At 30.4% G+C, this 19,158-nt stretch overlaps 1 protein-coding gene across 2 annotated transcripts in view; it reads right to left on the bottom strand.

The window, feature by feature from the left end:
- The window catches only part of LOC142326190 (uncharacterized), a 51,895-nt gene extending 33,036 nt beyond the window's left edge, over nucleotides 1-18,859 (bottom strand). For both annotated transcript variants that reach the window (XM_075368477.1, XM_075368469.1), the window contains exons 1-3: nucleotides 18,215-18,859; nucleotides 5,875-6,026; nucleotides 1,978-2,137 (exon numbers count right to left, since the gene is read on the bottom strand). In XM_075368477.1, coding sequence (XP_075224592.1) covers nucleotides 1,978-2,137; nucleotides 5,875-6,026; nucleotides 18,215-18,356 — 454 coding nt within the window. In that variant the 5' untranslated portion in view covers nucleotides 18,357-18,859. The remainder of the gene's footprint in view (nucleotides 1-1,977; nucleotides 2,138-5,874; nucleotides 6,027-18,214) is intronic.
- Nucleotides 18,860-19,158: the final 299 nt, after the last annotated feature.

Genomic DNA, 19,158 nt, shown 5'->3' with positions numbered 1-19,158 from the left:
TTCTAAAGTGTATGCAAGTTATAATCCATAACGTGACATAAAGTTAATAAATATCTATTATGTATGTAATTGTTAGTTGTCTGATGTTGACCTGATGGGTGAAACACAGCTGTTTCTTGAAGTATTTTGACAAAGAAATAAAAGTAAATTAATGAAATAAAATATAAAGAAAATTACATTAAAATCAAATTTTTTTATGTCTTTCACAGGACTAAGTCCAAGGTAGATCCTGGCATTCTTCTCAATTCTGTGTTGCTATTCATCAATGAATACTGTGCACCCAGCACCAGTAGATCTTTCACATGAACATCTTTCCCTCTTCTTCTCTGCCACTGTTGCATTTCCCCTCAATTTTTCTTCTCGGCTAATGTTTCCTCATTATTCTTTTTATACTTGTGTCATTTGATCAATCACTTTCTTACTCAAAATCCTTGTATTTTTTCTTTCAAAAATCCATACAAAATGTTCATCCTTTGTATATATTGCCCATTCTCTGCTACATTAGTAATTGCTGGTATGACAGTGCTCTGCATAACTCTATTTTTTGCAAAACATAAAGGTCTTGGATTTGTTCAGTTTCAGATTTACATGTTAGACCTACATCTAGCCATAATACTACTGCTTGCTACATCTTAGTTCCTACTTTAATTTCTTACAGCCGATACCAAATATTTGCTGTAATTTTTTTATCCTACTTGATGTTGGTTTATTTTGTTTGGTGACATTGTTTTATTTGTGTTAACCTCTAATTCTATTTTTCTTCCCTCTTCTTCGACCGCTTGTAAGACCTAGTTTTTAGACACAAGCATGACATCATCTACATAAGTACTCACTTCAGTATATTTTTTGTTATATTATTCTTGTTTTCAGGTTTTAAATAATGTGATTCAATGGCAAGTTGAATCTGCCATCCAGACACACTTGTGCTAGTTTCAAAGGAACTGGTTCTTTTACTTTTAAAATTTGTCATTTATGATAAATCTAATTAGTTTCCCGTTTTCACTAATAGATCTTAGCAGTTTTCAACATGCCAGTAAGTTGATAAATTTTTATCAATAAGTTGATAGTACTTTTCAATCTTTTTAGTGCAAACAATTCTTTTAGGAGGAATTGCTGAGTAATTTTTATGAACATGCAGCAGTGTTATACTTTAATAGTTACTGATGTCCAGCTTCTCATCTTCTTTAAAAATAAATTATAATTTTTACACTTCATTTAATAGAGAGTGAATAGAGTACACTAAATGAACAGAGTATTCAATTCATTTAGTACACGCTGTTCATGTCCTGGTCCTATATCCAGCATGCCAGACTGTGATATGTTTTTTCATGCATTTTTAGCCCTCTGTGTTTAATATAACTAAATTACCTCGTGGGACTTTATTTTTTCTTTGTTCCCTTCAAATTATTGTATGTGTATGTCTGATCATAATTTCCTCTTCTCTAAAAACTAAACTGTTTTCACCTACATATTGGCTAAAAGCTTTTCCACAATGTTGTGACTTTTAAAAACAAAATTGTGCTATTTATAAAATTGAGTATTTAGATTTTCAGTGTTATCAACATTTTTTTTTCATTCGTTCTTGTTAACAGTGTTTTATATTTCATTTGTACATATATTAATATTTATACCTATTTTTGTCTATGCTTCATCATTTTCTTTTTGTTTTAGCTTACTTCCATTTACTTCCCTAGAGTTCTTCTCTTTTGCTCCTTTCCCTTTTCCACACAAAACTCTTTCCCAATCTCTCTCTACTAATATTTTCTTCACTTCTTTCTATACAGTTCCCATTGCTTCCCTTCTTATTCCCAATGTGAATTTTTATGTCCTGATTTAATTACAACCTCCTATTTATTGATACTTCTTATTCCTATAAAATTTTAATATCTTTATTAAATTTCCTATCAATAAACAACAAAAATGAAGTTCATAAAATCTTATTTAATTTATCTAAATCAATTGATATAATTTAGTTACCATAAACATGTAAGCCGTGACCATGTGGTTTTTCATTCAACCACTCTCCCTCATAAAATGATTTATCTTTAAACCACATCCTTCCTTTACCAGAACGTTTCCCATCAATCCAGTCGCCTTCATACATTGAGCCATCATCATATTGTTGAGTTCCAAATCCCTTCAAAATATATGAAAAACTAATAACAATAATAATAATCATGGTACAAAAGTTGTAAAATAATTATTGTAGTTGAGAATTTATGCAACCTGGTTAAAAATCAGGAACGTAAAGTAGTAGAGTGAAAGAAAATAAAATTTCTAGACAGTTTGATCAAAGATGAAAAAAGTAAGTTTTGATCACTGACTAAAAATATTGGCTAGGCACTTGTATTTGTGGGATCTCTTTGGGGATCAGCATATAAAAGACAGTAATGTGGATGTACTATTGAGAAGAAAGATCTAAATCTTGCCAAAATTTCTTGAACATATGTCCTTGAGTAGCATTTGAACCCCATTAAGTGTGGTGGGACTCAGATGCTTATTCACTCAATATTAAGCATGGAGATAGAATCTGAGAAGAATCTTAGTTATAAAAATGAGGCATAATGCCTTGTAATAACTTTTTATTTCACGTTACCTTCAGAATTATTTATTTCTACCTTCTAGTATCACTCAAATTTGAAATATGAATTCGTTTCTGTACTTCATTATTACCCTGTCTAAATAAGTGTAATAAGAATTTTCAATTGCTAAAATGTTATAAAAATGTGCTGAACTCTATGTATTCAGTCACATTATTTTTACACATTCTGTGTTAAGGAACTTGCCTTGCATAATAAAATTTAGTTAAAAATAATATTTAAATGAAAATCTGTTGGAAAAAAATTTGTATCTGTAACTGATTTTTAATAGTTTTGGAAATCAGGGATAATAAAATATTGAGAAATAAGAAATTCTGGGGTTTGGATCATTCTTTTACTTGGGTGTAAGAATTCTTTGATTGAATTCAATTTTTTCCCTCTTTTATTTATATAATAGTTCCATAATAAAAATGACAATCTTTTTTTAACTTTGTGTGTGAAACTCTTTTATGATATTTAATAAAAAATTAACCTATTTCTTTTATCTCTTATTTTACTGTAAAGAGTGATTCCTTCTCTCAAATGAAAATCCAGGATAAAATCTCACAAAACGTTTCATTTATTTTAGTAAAAAGATTATAAATTTTAATTTACTTTATTAAAAAATAAGTTAGCAAAATAGTATGAGATTTCCTAAGATGAAAATTGAAAAAAAAATATGCTATGGACAATTAGATCAAAACAACTTTTGATTTAATAATAATTATTTTATAACTGCACTACATTGGTTAAATGTTTTTACAATTAAACATATTTTGTTTTAAGTGATAAATATATACAGAATGATTCAGGAGCATAGGGCAATACTTTGACAACTCATTCTAGAGGCTAAAAATAAGAAAAGTTCATATAAACATAGGTCCGAAAAGGCTTCATTAGCAAGTTATACAGGTTGAAAGATTTCGCCCGAGTTTCAGTTCCTCCGGGTAAATTAAGGCTTTCTGAAATTCTGGGAAGGTCAATTAGGGGGCAAATTCAATTGTTTATTATGGTTTTTGAGCTGAGAAATTGAAAAAAATAGGTCCCAGAACTGTATCTCTCTTAGTTTCTAAGATATCCCATGTAAAACGCCAAAAATAGGGTCAAAAAACATATTTTTTTTACTTTTGACGTACAATAACGTTGTTAAATTGGCAATAAATCATACATTTTTTAAACATAAATTGTAGAGAATTTAATTATAAGAAGATTGATGTAAATAATGTCAACAGAAAACAAATAAAATTTTAAACATGTTGACTTTTATTAACAACAAAACAGATTAATTTTTAACAGATTGAAAAAACTTTTTCGTTATGTACAGTAGAAAATGACTGGAGGAAGAAAGAATACGTACTGTTTTGTTATGATAATGATAAAATGATGCTTACAAGTAGTATTTCATGTGGTTTAATAACTTTCAAAAATGCCACCGTTGTGTTCAATGCACTTTTCAACGCGTTGTACTAGATTTTGTGTTGCCAGTCTATCGGTATCTTTGCGTTCCTTGATTATAGCTGCAGCGTTGACAATGTGAGCAATTCGTTCATCGCGTGTGTTTACCTTTTACTTGTAAACCTCATTTTTTCAACCATCCCCACAAACAATAATCCATGGAGTGAGGTCTGGGGATCTCGGTGGCCAATTAACCGACCCACCACGTCCTATCCATTTACCAGCAAACTTTTCATCAAAACATTGCCTTACTTCATTATTGAAATGTGTAGGAGCTCCATCAAGTTGGTAATACATTTCAATTCGTTTTGCTAAGGGGATAATTTCCAGCAATATAATAAATTCATTACGTAAAAATTCCAGATAATTTCTCCCTGTGACACGATGTTGTAGTATGAAAGGGCCAATTAATTGGTCATCTATGATACCACACCAAATATTCACTGAAAATCGTTGCTGGAAATTTTTTTCCACTGTAGCATGTGGGTTTTCTTCAGACCACCGATGCGCATTCCGTGTGTAGTTTATTCCGTTACGAGTGAAAGTAGCTTCATCCGAAAATAGTATAAATGGAATGTTGATTTCAATTAACCCATTGACAAAACTGCAGCCGGCTGGCGTAGTCACCAGGCTGGAGATGTTGCAATTTCTGAATATGAAAAGGATCCAATCCATTATTAATGTCCTCCATACTCTACTTTGTGAAATATTGAGCCGTGTTGCAATTAATCGTGTGCCGTTGCCGGACTACGTTGAACCCTCTGCAGAATGTTTTCACCTTTATCAGCATGATTTGCTTGTCGTTCAGATGAAATATGAGCATTGGGAAGTGTTCCATTCTCACGAAGATTATTAAAAATTCTAATAAATACTTTACGATTTGGTACAACACGACCAAGATACCTATGTCGATACTCCGTAACCGCTGCCGCAGCACGTCCATTGCAAAATCCATAGATGAAAATCATGTCAGCATATTCGGCATTAGTGAAAATAAGTGGCATTTTTCAAAACAAAACTAAACAAAATTTCACTTTTTTTAACAGACTTAATTTTTACGGACTGTAAAATGAATGCAAAATTACACATCTTAACAGTTTTCTGAAATTTTTACGATAAGAATTCAATGTAATACTGCAAACACGATTGATCAGGGAAAGGTTATGTAACACATTATCACAATTAACTGACAACAATGAGTAGTATTTAAACAATTGTGATGAAAAAATCAGTGTTGCCAACTTGTTTTCCGTAGGTCTAAAATTATTGTACCTACCAGACACATCTGTTTTCTTTATTATAACATTTTCTTCTAAGTTTTCGTCGGTTTTGTTGTTAATAAGAGTCGACATGTTTAAAATTTTATTTGTTTTCTGTTGACATTATTTACATCAATCTTCTTATAATTAAATTCTCTACAATTTATGTTTAAAAAATGTATGATTTATTGCCAATTTAACATTATTGTACGTCAAACGTAAAAAAATGTGTTTTTGACCCTATTTTTGGCGTTTTACATGTGATATCTTAGAAACTAAGAGAGATACAGTTCTGGGACCTATTTTTTTCGATTTCCCAGCTCAAAACCTTAATGAACAATTTGCCCCTTAATTGACCTTCCCAGAATTACAGAAAGCCTTAATTTACCCGGAGGAACTGAAACTCGGGCAAAATCATTCACTCTGTATAACTTGCTAACGAAGCGTTTTCGGACCTATGTTTATATGAACTTTTTTCTTATTTTTAGCCTCTAGAATGAGTTGTCAAAGTATTGCCCTATCCTCCTGAATCACTCTGTACAGTACATAACATTGTGGATTAATATGAATAATGAAATTACATAAGGTTTGCCATTCTCCCACATGCCCTCATACTTTAAAACACGTATCAAATTCTCAAGTTGATAAGACAGAATCCCATAACCATGTCTTTTACCATTTAACCAATCACCTTCATAAACCCATTTATTTTTGTATATCTCTATCCCTTTACCTGAAAATAAATAAATAATTATAATTCTCAAAAATGAATAGTTTGTTAATAATAATATTAATTATTATAACTTATTTAAGGATTAACTAGTTATTTAGAGGAAAAACTTTCTTCTTATTCTTGGGGTTTTATTCGCTTCTAATTTAAAAAAATTAAATTTTTGTTACAAACTTAATAGTTAAATAAGCTATTTACATTATCAATAGTTTTTATAACAGTTTTAATATGATGCTACATGAATTATAATTAAATACATTTAAAGGGTTTGACTGTTGATATGATTATGCTACCTTTCTAAGTGGAACTACTTTGTCTTTCATCTGGAGATTCTGGGTTCAAATTGTACTCAGGTTTAGGCTTTTATATGTATATTTCATTCATACTATTTCCCTACTATTCACATATTATTATTTTATGAGGTAAATTAATAATCTATTATAAAAATTTTCTTACTTTAACCATTTTTAAATGTTGGAGGTTGATTTATGTACTTAATATTCATTTTCATATTAATATCACTGGGTCTGGCATGGCCATTCAGAAATTAAAACAAATTAATTTGTTTGGTCTAATTTTTTTAAAAATCATTGTGTTTTTTCTATTAAAAAAAACCTGTAATAAAACCATCCAAGAACAGGCTAACAGTCCTACAATATTGATGAACTATAACAAATTCACTAAATTCTAAATTATGAAATTGGTTGCACTGTATTGTACCTTTGTTGTATTGTACAATTATTATGTTTTAAAGGCTAGTAGGTACTACCTAGTATGTATTTCAGTCATTAGGATTGTTGTGTAGCTTCCAAATCCCTGATATCAAAGTCCACACTAGTTCATAGGAAACTCCCTTACTATATGTACTGTTCTCAGGTTCTGATATCATTGACATGGTTTTAGGAGGGTTAGAAGTAACCCAAAATGGAGAATAAGGGGTCAAGGATAATGAACCTTTAGATGAACGATTAGTAAGAAGGATCTATTTGCATTGAAATTCTGCAATCTGGTTAAAAACAACCACACTCAAGAGTAGCTTTAATGCCCTGTCTGAGCTGTGGATGCTCATATTGCCAACAAAACCCCTTAATAAAACGAGGTACTTCTATCCAAGATAGGAGCAGTACATTACTCATCAGTTGCTGATCAACTCTATGTATGTATATATATATATATATATATATATATAAACAAAAAATAGCTTAACCACAGAAACAAAAAACTAATACCAATATTCGACTTTCATGGGATCTCGCATCATCAGTATGTACACAATTCTATTATTACATATTTGTTATTTGTTTGAAGTAATTATAGAATTGTGATTAAAAAAAAAATCTTTTAGAAAACATAAAACACACCAATAACCACAAAATTTGTAATAACACAACTCCATTGCCATTACTGGACTAGGCTAGTCCATCACTGGACTTTTGTGATTATTGGAAGGTTTGTTTTCTAAATTTTTAAGTTTTATGTTTTTTTTTTTATTTGTTTGATGTAATTGCAGAATTGTGTACAGATTGATGTGAGATCTAGTCAAAGTCAACTATTGGTATTAGTTTTTTTAAAGTTTTTATGTTTACTTTATTTTGGTGGTTAAATTGTAATTTTTTAAAATTTAATTAGCACAATGGTCAGTACCTTGGTGAATTATTTGAATTTTTGAAAAAGAAAGTATATTATATATATATATATATATATATATATACACTCAGTTCAATTGAATATTATTAATTGTTTTTTTTTATTGTTAATTCTAGTATTGTAAAGTAGTATCAAATTATTTTGATACTAGAGGGTTATTTTGCATTCCTAGAGGGTTTCGCAGAGAATATATCCCAGGATGGTCCCAAAACAGTGAAGTTCTCTACCAAAGCTTCCTTGAGACAGGCGATCAAGAGGTGGCAGATGAGCTTCTCCATAGCCTCGATGCTGCAAGACAGTAGAAATGTTTGAAATGGTGTGAAGTGAAGCCTGAACTTTCAGACTTTGAGTTGTCATGCATGGACTCAGCTATGAAAATTACGAAGCGGAGCTCCTATTCAGAGACCAAACACCCCCCACGTAATGGCAATGTCCTGAGCACCAAGAGACAGGGCGCACACAATTGAAATAAAATGTGAACTCAGAAACTTAAGGAGAGAAGTGAGGGAGACTGAGTACGCTCACCCTTTTACACTTTAAGAGATTCAGCCGGCACTCAAATATATCGCTCTAGGAAAAGCACCAGGATTTGATAGCATCAATCTGCAGAAACTACAGAAAATATGCAAAACTTTGGCTGGCCAGATTCTTCACTGGTATAATGCAGACCGGTAGCATTCCCAGAGAGTTCAAACAATCGAAGGTAGTAGCCATCTTAAAACCAGGGAAACCAGAAAACTTACCTAAGAGCTACAGGCCTATAGCATTGCTATCAGTGACATATAAATTACTAGAAAGGCTTATCTACAACAGAATCTGTCAGAGGATATTTGATGTTATACAGATTGAACAAGCAGGCTTTAGGCCAAAACAAAGTTGCATTGACCAAGTTCTCTCGCTCACAATGTACATTGAAACAGGGTTCCAAAGAAATCTTAAAACCTCTGCTGCATTTATCAGCCATTTACAACACTGTCTGGAGAGAAGGCATGATTTGTAAGGTCCTCCATATAATCCCATGCAAATTAACAGCTCACTTGCTTAATAACATGCTGAATGACAGAATGTTCCAAGTTATCATGGGATTCAATATAAGCTCACCAAGGAAATTCAAGAATGGCCTGCCATAAGGGTCGATACTTGCGCCTCTCCTTTTCAGCCTCTATGTTGCAGACAAGCCAGAGACAAGATCTAAAAAGCATGGCTAAGCCGATGACTGGGTGCTAAGAACAAAATGTAGATCATTTGAAGAGTTTGAGGAGGTCCTGATGGCCGACCTGGAGAGACTGGGAAGGTATTTCTGAAGAAACCTCCAACCAAATGCTAGTAAAACAGAGTTGTCATGCTTACATCTAAATAACAAGTTTGCTAGTAAGGTAGTTTAAAATTCTATTTGAGAATACATGGCTCTTTCACAGTAGGACATTGAAATACCTAGGCGTGACATTTGATAGAACGCTTTCATTTAAGGAGCATCTAATGAAAACTGCAGAGAAATTGAAAATGAAAAACAACATTATACATAAGCTCTGTGGAACAACATGGGGAACATTGGCTTCCACTTTCCTCACATTAGCTCTGAACCTAGTCTTCTTGGCTGTGGAATATTGTGCGCCAGTGTGGCTTAACAGCCCTTACGTTCATAGAATTGATGTTCAACTTAATAACACTATGAGAATGATTGTTGGGGTTATCAGGTCTACTCCTGTGGATTGGCTCCCAGTATTAGGCCACATACCACCCCCAAATCTGTGCTGTATGAATGCTCTAATAAGAGCATACAAGAAGATCATGGACAATCAAAACCTACCAATACATGAGGACATTGAGGATACCAATCATGGTTGCCTTCGATCTAGAAAGCCACTTATCAAAACAGCAATTGCTGCCACAGAGGAAGAATTCAACCTGACTGATGCCTGGCATCAAGAATGGACCACATAGCAGAATAACCAAATTCCATCCATTACTCAAAAGCCGCCAGATTTTGACTTGTCACGCAAGCATGGTCAACGTTAAACAGAATATGAACTCAGCTTGGTAGGTGCACCTATTTCCTGTATAAATGGGGTAAAACACCAATGCCCCTTTGTGAGTGTGGCGAATATCAAACTGTTAAACACATCACAGAAGTTTGCCCTAGGACAGCTTATGAAGGGACTTCTAAAGATTTCCTGATGGCGACTCCAGAAGCAGTAGCTTATATTAATTTGTTAGATGTTTGTAATTTTTTACTGTAATTGGTGTTGTGTCTTGGTGCCATACGCTAAATAAATAATAAATTTTATTGTAAGAAAATTATTACTTAATTTGATATAAATTTACAATGCTAGAATTAACAATAAATAAAAACAATTATTATTCAGTCGAATTGAACGTAAAGTGGAGGACATGAAAACACAAAATTACATCAATTTTCTGCCATAACTTTGTTACTTGTTAACCAGTTTAAAAAAATAAAAGGTGTAATATTTTAGCCATAACATACATTTTGATAAAGTAATATTTATGGAGATGTAGTGGATTGAAAAATAAACATGGCCACCATTTTTTTAATTTGCGTAGGTATTTATTTAAGTCCTGATTTTTTTATAATTTTAAAACTTTATTACCAACACGCTTTTCTAATATTAATGTGATTACTCTATCCGAACTTGAGATATAAATTTTTATACAAAAATAACAGGGGAAGAACGAAGGAGAAATTGCCATTTTTCCTACAGATATTTTTTGTTTAGTTTTACAAGTACAATCTGAAAAAGTATAGCCAGCCCACCATTTTAGAAACACTGTGTTCTTATATATGAATATTAAATTAAATGTAATTTAAGTAATTGGTTAGAATTAAATATAATAAGATAATTAAATATAATATTATTAAATATAATATTTTACTTAAAAATATTATCTTTATTAATGTATACAAACTTATTTATTAAATACACTACGTTTCGCTTAGAATTCTCTAAACAATACACATTCATACACACATACAAAATTCTTTTACATACTAAGAAATTAACTGGTCTACCCAACCTAGATAACCATATTTAATCCCCACCCATGTTGTAATAGATTCCTCTACTCATACATGACTCATTTTTAGATATAATTATATGTATCTCTTTATGTAACATGACTGCTATTTTCTGTGTATTGAAACTTTACACAATGCACATATTTTTCTAAAAAATTACAAACATTAAACATTATTTTCCTTAAATTAAATTAATACATATGTTACTTAATCTGGCTATGTCTATTCTATTGTTGACAGCGTTTGTATTTTTCTTGATGTATATCATTTCTAGAGTAGTCCTTTTATATGTATTTTGTTCTTTGTCTAATATTTTGGTGCTGTTGAAATTGAATGAGTGTTTATGTTCTATTGTTTGTTTTATGAGCGCTTTCAGTTCCTTTTTTCTATATTTATGGGCTTCTATTCTTAAGACCAACAATAAGCAATTGTGATGACAAATAATGGAAAGTATTTTCAAGTTGTGTAAACAATAAATCTTTTGAATTATCAAAAATTTTACATTGAGGTTAAGTGGAAAAAACTTACAATGGAGTCCATTAACGGAACTTTCACCCTTAAAATTTTGTGCTCAAATCTGGAAGACTTGGTAATTTTCATACACTCAATATTTGATATTTCACGTAACAAATTTCACTAAAATAACAATGTATAGCTTGTATTACATTCCCATGTACAGCCTTGAGTATATGATTTGGATTAAACATTAACTAAAAAGATAGAAAACACAATTTTTCCAAGTTTGTTAAAAAAAATTTATATTATTTTATATTATTCTTATAATTAATTATCTTCCTTTTCTTTATATGTAACTTACCTTTTTGTTTCGTTTGTTATTCTATTATATAAATCTTAATACAAATTATTTATAACATAATATTTCAGCTGTTAAATAAATTATTTTTAAAGTATTCAAGAATCTAATAATTATAATTAAGGTTAAGACAGAGCAAGGTAAACTCCAATTCAGAAAGATGGGAAATTATCTGTATCCTGGTTACTTTGGAAACTTACAGAAGAAATAATAAAGAATTGAAAGAAAAGAGGAACAGCATTGCAGAGATAAAATAAGGATGAAAGGATAAAGAGTAGAGAAAAACTTTACTAATAACATTGCTCTTTTGGTAGAAATAAAAAAATAAGAAAAAAAATAATCAGAATTATATGAATTTTTTGCTAGGAGAAAATTTCAGTTTGAAAATAAATAAGAATAAAACAAAAATAGTTAAAAGCTACACAAAAGAAGTAAACAATATTAATACAGGATAACAAAATTTACAAGTAGTAGAAAAGTTATTTAAGCAGTCAATTCACAAAAATAGGGAAGAATTCAAAAGCAGATTAGCACAATTAAGGGAAATATTTCATGCATAAAAGAGTTTTATTATTATCATATAAATGCCTAGATTTTTTTTAGGGCAAGCAAACAGATTTAATTATCACTAGAAAAATGACCAACAGAATTCTGTATTATAACTAAATTTAAAAAGATACATAATTTTATGTAAAAATTATAAAATAAATACTTCAATTTTAGAGTAAAAAAAATTAATTAAATTAAAAAACAGTGTAAAATATTCAAGTACTTTAATTTTACTTTAGATTAATACTTCAATTTTATTGAAAAATTGCAAAATAAATACTTTAGACCAGTGTTTCTCACCAGTTTGTGAACAAATTGACCCACAAAAAAAATTAAACTTTAAAAGTATGAGAAAAAAATGAACATTAAAATATTTGTGTAACGGTAATGTAAAATTCATATATTATAATTATTAAATAATGTTCTGTACATATACACTGGCAAATGCAGGTGCATGATAATTTATTGAATTCAATGTATTCATTGCACATTTGGCACAATAAACTATCCCGCAACACATGAAGTGTAGCAGCAGTAGATATAAAAACAATACCGCACTAAGGAATGTGGCTTTGGCAGCACCTTTCTTTTATGACAGCTATGTGAATATTCAATTTATTGAAAACACTGCATTTATTATTAATTCCTTACTTTATGCAGTCGACTACTACTGATATTGAGAAGTGGTTTATTTTAATTATTGCAAAAACAAATTTTTATTCCACTTAAAATATCTAAAATATGAACTTTACGTAATTTTTTCTGCACTGAAAGTTCCACTCCGGGAAATGGAAATATAGAAAAAACGAGTGAAATATAAAGTGAATGTCCACCAAACTAGAAAAATAAATCTGCTTTGACAAGACTTTAAAATAATGAATACTTGAAATATGGTTTTATGCTTTTTTAACCAGATTCTACAGAAACGTTAAGGATAATTTTGCCATGAAACTGTCCAAAATATTGCGATTGTCCAACATCCTGAACTAAAACAGAAAACCACTGGAATATTTTGAACGAAAAAAAAAAGAATTTAATCTCAAAAAGAAAAAATTTAAAGAAACTTTTATTCAAAATAAATCGCAATTGAAATTTCATATTGTACTATGTTTAGCCAAAACAAAAAAAATCATTCAGAACTGGAAAAAATTTAATTAAACCGGTGTTAATTGATGTTTGCAATGAAATGTTTGGACTCTCAACTACAGATTAGATCAGATCAATTCCTCTTTCAAAAAATGTAATTAGTTGTCAAATTGAAACTCTATCTGAAGATATTGAATACCAATTAATAAAAAGTATTAAAGAATCACCAATTTTTGCTTGTCATCCAGATCAATGAATAATGTGATATTTCTAAAAAAAGCTATTTTGCTCTGCTATGTATGATACATTGACTATTCTTCTGCAGAAATTAAATAAGAATTATTATTTTGCAAAGATTTAGATTCACATACAAGTTCCATATATTAATAACCATTTCTCCCTCTAAGAATCATGAGACCTTGCCAATGGTGAGGGGGCTTGAGTGCAGCTTAGTGATACAGAGTAACTGGACCGAAGGTGCAACCATATCAGAGAGGTATCTGTTGAAAGCCAGACTAAGGAATGTTTCCTGAAAGAGGGCAGGAGCAGCTCTTTCAGTAGTTGTTAAGGGTTTAGGTCAGGACAACTTAAAGAGCCATATCAACATCACTCAATCCTCTGAGTACTGTGCAGCTGAAAGCAATGGAAAACTACAGCTGCTTTTTTTCCAAGAAAATGCAGCTCTCTCTATTTTCATATAACAAAGATGGAGGCACCTTCCTTGGTAATGAAGGTAAACTAGTCCCCTGTTCAGATTTCTGGGTAGGGACAACTAAGAAGGGGTTACCAGAAAATTAAAAAATAACATTCTATGAGTCGTAGTGTGGAATGTTAGAAGTCTAAAAAAGGTTGGTAGGTTAGAAAATTTAAAGAGGGAAACATATAGGATAAATGTAGATATAGTTGGAATTAGTGAGGTTCGGTGAAAAGAGGAAAACGACTTGGTCGGGTGATTTTAGAATAATTAACTCGGCTTCAAATAATGGGCAGGTAGGAGTAGGTTTTGTAATGAACAAGAAGATAGGGAAGAGAGTAAAGTATTTCAAAATGCATAATGATAGAATCATTGTAATAAGGATAAAATCAAAACCTACAAGCGCCCATGATGATGATGATGATGTGGTAGAGTATGTATATGAAAAAATTAAACACATAAAATTTAATAATAGTTGGAGATTGGAATGCAAGCATTGGAATAGGCAAGGAAGGAGATATAGTGGGTGAATACGAGCTGGGCAAAAGGAATGAAAGATGGGACCGACTTATAGAGTTTTGCACGAAGTAATTGCGACCACCAAATTTAAAAATCATAATAGAAGAATATACACATGGAAAAAGCCAGGTGATACTGCAAGGTATCAGATAGATTATATCACGGTTAAGCAAAGATTTTGAAATCAGCTCATCGACTGCAAAGCTTACCCTGGAGCAGACATTGATAGTGACCATAATTTAGTGATAATGAAATGTAGATTGGGGTTTAAAAATCTGAAGAAAGATCTCAGATACATCAGTGGAATTTAGAGAAGCTTGAGGAAGAGGAGGTAAAGAAGATTTTTGAGGAGGACATCGCAAGAGGTCTGAGTAAAAAAGATAAGGTAGAAAATATAGAAGAAGAATGGAAGAATGTTAAAAAGGAAATTCTTTAATCAGCAGAAGTGAACTTAGGCAGAAGAAAGAGAACTGGTAGAAAACCTTGGATTTCAGACGATATATTGCAGCTGTTGGATGAACATACTAAATATAAGAATGCTAGTGATGAAGAAAGTAAAAGGAACTATCAACAATTATTAATAAATACTATAAAAAGAAAGTGCAAAGTAGCAAAAGAAGAGTGTTCAGAAGTGGAAAGAGAAATGAACATTGGTAAAATAGATGGAGCATACAGGAAAATTAAGGAAAATTTTGGGGTACATAAATTAAAATCTAATAATATGTTAAACAAAGATGGTACACCGATTTATAATATGAAAGGCAAACTCGATAGGTGGGTGGAATATATTGAAGAGTTATACGGAGGAAATGAATTAGGAAATTGTGTTATAGAGGAAGTTAAAGAGGATGAAAGAGGAGAAACAATACTGAGATCTGAATTTAAGAGAGCATTTAAAGATTTGAATGGTAGAAAGGCTCCTGGAATAAATGGAATACCTGTAGAATTACTATGCAATGCAGGTGAGGAAGCGATTGATTGCTTCCTCACTGAAGGAAAAAGTTGTGCAAGCAGGCAACATTTGGAATATATAAAACAAATTATTAGGTATGTAGGATGTAGGGTGTGTACCGAAATGAAATGACTAGCAGCACTAAATAGGGTATCTTGAAGAGCTGCATCAAACCAGTCAAATGACTGAAGAAAAAAAAAACCATTGTATTGGTATGTGTACCAACACAGCAGCAAATATGACTGGGAAACATTGTGAAGTAACAAAAAGGATTCAAGAAATCGCTTCTCCTGACATATTACTAACAGACTGAATAATACATCGCCAGCTTTTAACAGCCAGAAATATGTCACCTGAATTAAACTATGTTCTTCTGGAATCGACAAAAATTGTTAAAGAAAAGCGACCTTAATTCACAATTATTTGCTGTTCTTTGTTTAGAGGTAGGAGCAGTACACCAACATCTCTTACTTCATGCGGAAGTAAGATGGCTCCCACGAGGAACGGAAGTGGAGGTATTTTTTTTTTTAAAACAATCACCATTATCAAAATGTTTTTCTAATATGTATTGGATTGCAAAACTGGCATACTTAAGTGACATATTTTCTTACATAAATGACCTAAATTTAAGTTTGCAGGGAAGTATGACAATTACATTTAATTTGTTTAACATAATTTATACATTTAAAAAAAATTAATTTCGGTTAAAAAAGTAATCCTGATATTTAATTCTTACTACAATTTAATTACAACACAAAAGGGATTAATAGTGGATAATCTGAATGTAATAATAAGTCAACATTAGGTCATTATATTTTGGATTTGAAAAATATTTCCCTACAAACATAAACTTGCAGGAAATGCATTTATGGATAACTAATTTTTTTATTGAGAATTATTGCAATAATATAAATTTAAGTAATGAAGACCAAGTATACATTAATAACTCTCTTGGAACTGATTTCAGAGATAACATTAAAAAACAAAATTTCGACTATGAATTTAATTAAATTTTGGATTGCAATAAAAAATTAATGTCCAAATTTACATAAAACCATGAAGAAAGTGCTACTTCCCTTTGCAATCACATATTTGTGTGAATCCAGATTGTCAGCTGTGACACTTATTAAAATCAATAAATTCATCTTTTGATGTAGGTTTAAGTAATTTACAATCTGACATTGAAACAATTGTGCAAAATGAGCAACAAGAAATTTTTCTCTAACTTTCATTATTTGCAGTTAGTTTGTAATATGATTTGTTTGCAGTTCCAATTTTTAAATAAAAAAGCTAAATTTATTTTTTGTTATTTATTTTCTGATTCTCATTTATATATTTTAATGTTTATAAATAGAAATTATATTAATTAACATTATGCAGTTGTAAATTTAATTACTAATAAAATAAAAATATGGTAAGTTTTTTTTGCTCATCAAAATCTAAGCTGAAGGTTTTCTAGTCCCTGCATATTTTTTGTAATTTTACCAGTTCGTCATAAAAAAAAGGTTGGGAAACACTGCTCTAAACAAAATAAATTTTTCAACTACAGCACTAACAAAAGGAAGCAATAGCAGGTTATAAAAGACCCCTTCAAATAGAATAATGAATTAATCACAAAGGAGTAAAATCCTAAAGTAAGAAATGTAAACTAATAAAACATTAAAAAACAGATTGTAAAAATAAATAAGAATTAAATATGTAAATACATACAAGTACACCAGTACAGTATTAATACACAGTACAAGTAGTTGAAGGAGGATAAGGAGGAGCTTCAAACAGAAAAATAATATTGAGAAAGTTACTGCCATTCAAATAAAAGTTAAAATTGAAATAATTTCTCAATTTAGACCACACATCCCTTTAAATACTAATAATATACACTAGTTTGAATCATTGATTCAATACCATATAACACAGAATCAAGAAGGATATGATCATCCATTATTTGGGTTTTATCTACAGAATGTACTAGAGCATCACTATTAACACATGAAGGGATCATTTGGAGTGTTCCGAATATAATTGGAAAAGACTTAAAAAGAAATTAAAATAAAAGAAAAAAAAACAATATGTAGATTCAATATGTTGATAGCAATTAAGGGCAATCCAACATGAACAGTATTTAAGAAGAAAGTGAAAGGAAGAGATGCTTTCAAAAAGAAAACTTCCACAGCTATGGTCATTATTCCAGTGGAAATTGATAGCATATGAAAAGATGCCATGCCTCCACACGAAATACTGAAATGCTACCTACTCAGCCACAGAGGTCAGTAAAAACTTCAGAGAAAGGCAAAAATTGAACTATGTAAAACAAGTAACTAAGCATTCAGGATTTGGTAATTAAGTTGAGATTAAAAGACTGAACAATAGAAAGTAATAGAGAATAGCAATAACATCTCCTTACTACATAAAGATAGTCATTGATTAAAAAATAGAGAATAGGTTAAGTTTAGTTTTTTGATCATATGATATAAAATAAAAATTTCAGGCAGTAGGATCTGGAAAATATTTTTATTTAAAAAATTAATTTATTTAAGATTAATGCAGAACAAAGAAAACATTTTATTATACTGTTGTGGTCTTTAACCTACTTTATATTTATTTTAAAAAGAAAGTAAGGTGGATGAAATTATTAGTGAAAAAATGTCAAGACTCTGAGATCGGTTAATGCTAACCACTACACCATCTGATAAGAACATAAATAAAGTGAAGTTAGTTTAATTAATAATAATGACCTATATTTTGACCATAAATAAATAAATCTGAGAGTTGTTAAAAAATTTAACATTACTATGTAATGTTTATAAATTGAATGATATGAGTTACAATCTTATTCTCTTAATTTTTTTGGACAACTAAATGATTTTTGAATCTGAAAAATCAATTACATTACCTGATTTTTTGTCATTTTTCCATTCACCAGTGTATACTGTATCTCCATTTGATGAAAATATTGCATGTCTTAATCCATTTTTTAATGTTGTATTTTCCTGAAGTTTTGTTCGTGGAAACTTGTATTTCTTTAAGAATGGCATTATTTTATCTTATATCATTAATAGTTAAAAATAATAATATTATTTTGAATGTTCATATGCATCACAATTTGTACAAAAATATAATCTTATTTTATTTGTATTCTAATAAAAATAAATAATAAGTTAACATTATAGTATCCAAATGAAATATGCTACAATATTATAAATCAACAAACATGGTAACTTTAAGAATTTTTGGCATATCCTTAACACTAAAGAATTAAGGTTGTTTTCTTTATTCTATATTATTTATTTGTTACCATAGAAGCAGAACCACTAACTTTATGAGTAACAGAACCCAAGTATGGTTCTGAACTTAAGACAAAAACATTTCAATATCAACATTGAAGTTTAATAAATAGTTTAAAATAACTGTATACTATTTTCTTTTATTATATTAAACCGAGAGAGGTCGCACCGTGTCACTGTGACCAGCATCGTTATTGTTTTTTCTGTTCCTACATTGTAGGCGGCTCTTTTAGGCCACGCCTTGTACCTTCCTACCTCCCTCCGAACTACACAAAACACACTTGTTCATTTAGTTCGAGTAGAGCGTTGATCGAAGATAAATTTGTGCGGTAACCATGACCCACAGCGACCGTTTTGTCTATTCGAAACCTTGCTGCGGTGTGATATTTTTTTACTTTTGACTGTTTTAGTAACTAAATAGTTATTTTGTACGCATATTTTATGACTATATATTTTTTTAAATTAATTATTGAGTATTATTCACTGATTACGTTTACTAACATGGATGAACGATCGATTCTTCAGTGTTTGGAAAAGAACGAATTTTCAAACG

Source organism: Lycorma delicatula, chromosome 1 (assembly GCF_047948215.1).
Source record: "Lycorma delicatula isolate Av1 chromosome 1, ASM4794821v1, whole genome shotgun sequence".
Lineage (NCBI taxonomy): Eukaryota > Metazoa > Arthropoda > Insecta > Hemiptera > Fulgoridae > Lycorma > Lycorma delicatula.
The sequence above is the reverse complement of the archived record's forward strand: the minus strand, read 5'-3'. Positions and strand labels throughout refer to the sequence as shown.